Source organism: Haplochromis burtoni, unplaced genomic scaffold (assembly GCF_018398535.1).
Source record: "Haplochromis burtoni strain Fernald_Lab_line unplaced genomic scaffold, NCSU_Asbu1 Contig_84, whole genome shotgun sequence".
Lineage (NCBI taxonomy): Eukaryota > Metazoa > Chordata > Actinopteri > Cichliformes > Cichlidae > Haplochromis > Haplochromis burtoni.
The window spans coordinates 529,568-536,066 of record NW_024582445.1 but is presented as its reverse complement, the minus strand read 5'-3'; the positions used below and the strand labels follow the sequence as shown (position 1 = coordinate 536,066).

General features: G+C 38.4%; 1 protein-coding gene across 2 annotated transcripts in view; it reads right to left on the bottom strand.

Annotated features, from left to right (window-relative positions):
* Positions 1-6,499, bottom strand: part of slc9a1a (solute carrier family 9 member A1a) — a 28,776-nt gene that overhangs the window by 6,259 nt on the left and 16,018 nt on the right. For both annotated transcript variants that reach the window (XM_005925529.3, XM_005925530.3), the window contains exons 5-7: positions 5,608-5,810; positions 2,634-2,723; positions 169-239 (exon numbers count right to left, since the gene is read on the bottom strand). In XM_005925529.3, the coding sequence (XP_005925591.1) occupies positions 169-239; positions 2,634-2,723; positions 5,608-5,810 (364 nt within the window). The remainder of the gene's footprint in view (positions 1-168; positions 240-2,633; positions 2,724-5,607; positions 5,811-6,499) is intronic.

Sequence of the window (6,499 nt, the reverse complement as noted above, 5' to 3'; positions counted from 1 at the left end):
AAAAAAAAAAAAAAAAAAAAAAAAAAAAAAAAAAAAAGAGCAACTACTAAATATTTCAAACTAGTCGATACATACAAGTAATTTGTAATAAGTATTGTTACAGTTAGCTGTATTTGAGTTATAAAATTAATAATGTTATGTCAGATTGATTCTCTTTAAAATCCATACTTGTCCTTCCAGTGGTGATGTCCATAGTGTCCACAGATATCCTCGATGCCAGTGAGTAAGTGGTCAAGGAACTGGGGATGGGAAAAAGCCACAATAGTTGCTGAAGAGCCTTAAAATTGTACTCCAGAATGAATCAGACTTTCTGGACTCTACTGACCCAGGTCCTCTCTGGGGAGAAGTCTCATATATAGTAAAACAGGCTCAGAGTGGTGCAAAGATGCAAAAAGTAACCCTCCATCTATTATAAATTACATCCAAAGGAACATATTACATTTACTGGATATCGAGCAAATTTCTTTTATGTAAGTAACAATTGCAAGTTTCTATATTTTGCATCCCTCCATCTACAGCATACCACTTGAATGTGAAAGTATTTGTCGTGTAACCATGATTACATTCACTCTTATACTACACTCAATACTCAGCTACATCTTGTAATTCTTGCATTACTGCTGTTACATTTGTTGTAAACACCCTCTGAGATTAGTCCGACATCATCATCATCGTTGTACTAAACAGCAGCCGACAATTCAGGTTAAAACAGAATCTATGAGATATGACCAGCAGCAGCAGCAGCCAGGTGATTGATTTGACAGGATTTCTTAACAGTGGCACCATGCCTGCTCAGAGAACTGAAGAAACACACCAATGGATTTGTTGCTCAGCCTGCAGCTGGTTCGCCAATCAGACCGGTGCTCTGACTAAGCCTGCAGATGACAGTCTGACAGTCGGTGTTGCTATGGGAACAAGTCATTAAGCAGAACTGTGCAATCTACTTCTGCTTTGTCAGGAGTAACTGATTCACATAAAGACTGACTGCCCTGAACAGTGGGGGTTAAAAGGTCTCATTTTTAAAAGCGGCAGCAATGGATGCTAAATAATGAAAAGATCAATATATAGGGATCCATTCTGTAATGTTCTTCAGCTACAAAATCCTTAACTGTGGGGTTTCTCCTTAGACCAGCTTATGTCTATTCAACACCTCAATACAGAAACCAGTACACTGTGTCCGATTTAACTCTTTATGACCACACCACATTATGTAGTGATAACAATCTTACCATCTCAAGGTGATATTTTCCTTTTCAGCTCTATAGTTATACAAACGGAATATAATTTACATTCTGATACCAATGCCAAGCCGAGAAATGTATCCCAGCAGCAATGTACTGGGAAATGAAGAAAAGCAACCAAACACAATGGAGATGGCAGAAAATGGGCTAGCATGCAGATTATTTGCCACAATATAACTTAGTGCAGAGTTTCTTCAAGCATCTCAGTGAATCTAACCTCTGGTGTTTTACAGTGAAGGGCAAGCCATTAGGGCTGCCTGCCTATTTTGCATCAAAAGCTGGTGACTCATAGATGCCTGTGTGCATGTTTGTGTGTCTGCTCATGTGCAGTCTAATTTTCTGAGATGGGTTAATGACTTTAACAGTAGGTCAGTGAACCACTGCGGTTAAAATTTCTAGAGTATCAAAAAGTACAGATACCAGACATGCTTTTGGATGTGATGAGTTTGACTTAAATCAGACAGTTAAAAGAAAAAAGGAGAAAAACTGTACGACCAAAGTGTTGGTATTATAGCACGGGTCACCAAAAACTAATTTTATGATCCAAGTGTGAATTGACAATCACTGCGTGTACATCAAACACGTTATACAACTATGCAGTACCACCACACTGTCAGTAGGTGGGAGCAACGACCAAAGTTTGAAAACCTAAACGACCTCAGAGGCCTCATCAGTTGAAAAGCATTTCACATATCCTCCTGAGAACCAGGCTATTCATTTATGTCCTCTCTAATGGGCGTTTGTTTTTGGTCTATATCTTTTGACTTATTTGAGCTACCCTACCAGGCCTGATGTACTAAATAGAGGACATCCTTGGCTTTCTCATGTGTTTGGGTGCGGCCTCTTCTAGCTCCAAAGAGGCAGGAGATTACAAAAAAAAAAAAAAGTTCAATGGAAAGATTCTTTTTTCCTCAGCTCTCAGGAGAATATTGCATAACTACCACTGAAAGGAATGTGTAACACCTTTCTTGCCAAACATATGCTTGTTAGCTTAAGTGGTGATTGCAATTTGCCCATAGGTGTGGCTACGTGGGTGCCTGGATATCTATTTCTCTGTGTTAGCTCTTACATGGACTGGTGACCTGTCCAGGTTTTACACCGCCTCTCACCCACAGCTGTGATAGGCTCTAGATTCCACTGACCCCAAGTTTGATAAGCAGCTAAGAAAAAGGACTGATTGACGGTTGGGTGGATGTTGCACACATTCCTTGCAAAATAAAGTGGCTCGAGGTGACTGTTTGGTGCTACATAAATAAAACTGCATTGAACTGAAATTCCACTAGTTCAAATAATTCCAGTATTTGTCAAATACATCCCAAAAGGTTCTGAGTCATCTGTCTGTGCAATCACTGCAATTGACAGTTGACTGCTGTGAATGGCTGAAGGCTGTACCTGGGTGTGGATCTCTTCATTAATGGAGCGTTTGGCCTCTTGTTTTTTCTTCACCGCCAGCAGCTCCACCAGGGGTTTGATGGTCATGCCCTTCAAGGAGGATAAGAGGAAGAAAACATTATGCAATGTACACACCTCCTTGCAGTGGTTAACGTGGTAAAGACAGAAACATATCTGCATCTACGCGTCTGTTCAAACAATTAAAACTTATTGTAGTGTTTTTCTAACATTTCTGCATCTCTTTGTCAAAGTCATGAAGAAGCTCCACACTTTTTAAATCAGATCAGTCCCGGTTACCGAAATCAGCTGAAGGCTGAGTAGTGTTACAATGCACATTTGTTAGAAAATCCCACAGCACATAATATTTTGGAATGTACAGGAAGTTCCAGATTTCAACAAAATCATGTATAATCATGTCTCCCTTCATCCTCCCCATCTTATAATGCCTAATAATGATTGTTTTTATGTTTGTAAATGTATCTGCTTTTTAAACTGCAAACATTGAGAAATAACTCTGACCAAAAAACAGCATCTTTCATTCTCTTAATTAACTTTCACTTAGTTATACTGGAAATGTTCTTATGTTATTATATGGCATAATTGCACCGCTCTGCACCTCGGCAGCTTGAATGTATCATTCTGCTTATTAAACAGATTAAGACAGCCATCTGGTTAACGGTAATGGCATAAACTGGATGACAGAGGATTCCTGCTGTTTAATAATACAGGCATGTATGCACAGGATTCCTTTGCCTTTATCACCTCATGTTTACTCCATACATATATAAGGACTAATATACAAGAACTTTCAAAGATGACATTCCTTTCTTCAGGGAACTTGCGATTTGATTAAAATGCTGCACTTTCACCTCATTGGCACAGCTAATCAGTGTCAGACTGGCCCAATAAGACTGATTGTATTTTTTAACAATTTGCCATCTGAGCCTGAACAAAAGACCCATTATTTTTAGTCTGAGTGAATTTTATCATGTTTCTACACTTGTAACAATGCCTGCTCATAATTACAGAAATATAACACTCTCTGTACTGTAGTTTAACATTTAACTACATTATAAACATCATGAATGTCCTACCAAACTAAATAGTTTCACGTGGCCATCTTGAATAAACAGTCATGTTTAAAACATCACTGACACCAAATTAGACATTTAGCCATGACCAAGATCATAAATCCAGACTTGTTAAGGGCTCAGTTCCTAGTGTAATGGCCACGAGGAGACAAACACAAGTAACCCAAAAAAAGGGAAATCTCATTCATATGCCGACTGACAAATAAAATAATGAAGCTTTTCACTTCATATCAGTAAAACTTCCAAATAACAATGTTCATGCAGATACAGACACAAACTAAACCTTGGAGGTAAAAGAGGCTTCTAATTACAAACTCCTGGTCTGCGCTGGCGACAGAACCAGAGTTCCAGCAGCATGAATAAAATATGTTTGAAATCTAAGTTTTAAAGCGAGAGAATGTGCTTTCAGGGTTTTATTTTAGTTGCTGCCTGTCTGGGGCCAAATAACCTCTGAAAATCTTCCTACAATCCCACCTGGAGACTGGTTTATCTGACATGGCTAAGTGATGCACCGCAGTGCTTAAAATAAACAAAACACAATGCATGTGCAACACTGAATGTGTCTTTATCTTGAATTCATGTTTCCAGAACCAAGCTTTCAGAGCAAAACTGCATGTCTTTAGACCCATATCTCTTACTCCTTCACAGTTTTTGCATTTGATCTACAGATTTTCTCACTTGCATTTGTGTTAGCGTACACACCTACAACACAAAATTACATTTTCAAAAATAGGAGCTCAGAGAAAAGAAAACAGGAGTTGAAGCTGAGGAACTGGTGTGATAAAAATAGGCTTTTTTTTTTTCCTAAGGGAGGAAGTAATAAGCCTCCTTCTGCAAATATGCTCTATGAAATATTTTTTATTTTAGTTTAATTCTCTGCATGCATGAATGGTTCCAGAAACATTTGTTCTGAGAGACTAAATTGACAGACAAACAGTACAGGAAACATTCAAACTAGATGTATTAGATGCAAATATACTAGACCAAAAGGAGCTCTCTTGCAAAGAGAGATGGACATGAGTGGGTAGAAATACATATCGTGATAACAACTGATGTGATGTCTAACCTACACTTACCAGCCACTTTTCACTGTGGCATTTAAATGATTCTCAGTTGGTATTAAGGATCCAGAGTGTGCCAATAATATGTCCCCCCCCCCTACACAACCAGCAGCACTCTGAACACTTAATACAAGGCAGGGTGGATCAATGCTTTCACATTGTTTACACCAAATTCTGACCCCATCGGCAGCAGCACAAATCAAGACTCAGACCAAACTCCATTTTCCAATCTTTGACTGTCCAATTTTGGCAAGCCTGTGCAAACTGCAGCCTTAGTTTTCAGTTCTTAGCTGACAGGAGTGGTACTTGGTGTGGATTCCTGCTCTAGGATTTGAGTTACTGGTGTCTTCCTTTCAGCTCAAAACAGTCTAGTAATTCTCCAATTTCTGGCATCAACAAAGCATTTTTGCTCCATGAACTGCTCTTTATTGGATATTTTCTCTTTCTCTGTAAACTTCAGAGGGGGCTATGTGGGAAAACCAGCTGATTCTGAATGTTAACACCAGGTTTGTCTGGAACTGACAACCATGGCATATTCAAAGTCACCATCCTGATGCCAGATATGAATTTCAGAAGGCCATCTTTACATCTTGACCAGTGCTTAAATGCACTGAGTTGCTGCCGTGTGAGTGACTGGGTAGATTTGTATTAACAAGCAGCTGAACTGCAGCTGAATATCTAATAAAGTGACCTTTAGGTGTAAAATGGATTTTTATTAAAACTTCTTACAAAAGTCTAACGCCAACTGTTTACAAGTTTTGTGAGGGGTTTTCTGATTAACAAATAAATAAATACATAAATAAATAAATAGAGTACTCATACCTGAACAAACACAGTGAAAAAAATCACAGTGATAATGGCAGTGAGGAAAATTTCCCTCTCAGGAAAGTGCTCTTTGTTAAGCAGGAAACCAAGGGAGAAGGCAATGGCACCTCGCAGGCCACCGTAGGCTATAATGAACTGATCCTTGGTGGTCAGCTTGACAATGCGGAATTTGTTGATTATAAAGGTCAGACCAACAACACCTGGAAAGAACAGTGTACAAATTAGTCAGGCTTTGTATGTCAGTGATGTTTTAAGTGTTCTAAATGCAATCTTTCTAGTGTCTTTGGATTGCAACAAAAAGAAAGGACGGAAATCTCAGAAGATTTCAGAAGAATATCTAACTTTCTCCATATCTTTCTGTGCTGTTCTAGCTTTGGGTTAACCTCTTAGGGTCAGTTAGAATTAATCTGAGCATTTTTTTCTGCTGTATGAGGAAGGCAAAACATCCACTTGAAAATATTAGGTAATTTTCATGAACACAAATCAACCAAAGTCACTGAAATATGAAAATCTATAGCAGTGACATAAATAACCTGAAAGGAAAAAAACAAAACAAACAACACTCTTCAAAATATGAAAAATGCTAAAGCATACACTGTAAAGCATTGAGCACCTCTGTGTGAACTATTTAAAAAAATATATGAATTTGGAAAAAAAAAAAAGAACAACAACAAAACAAAAAAAACCACTGGAACGATCACAAGACAAGAAGAACTTGGAACTGCTTTCCATCACAAGATGCTGTATCATATGATCCAAGTAAGATGTGTGTGACTTATGACTGATCATATATATAGTGAGAGAACCCTGCACTCACTGATACTTTCACTTTCAATGCCACCCCGACAACACACACACACACACACACACACACACACACACACACACA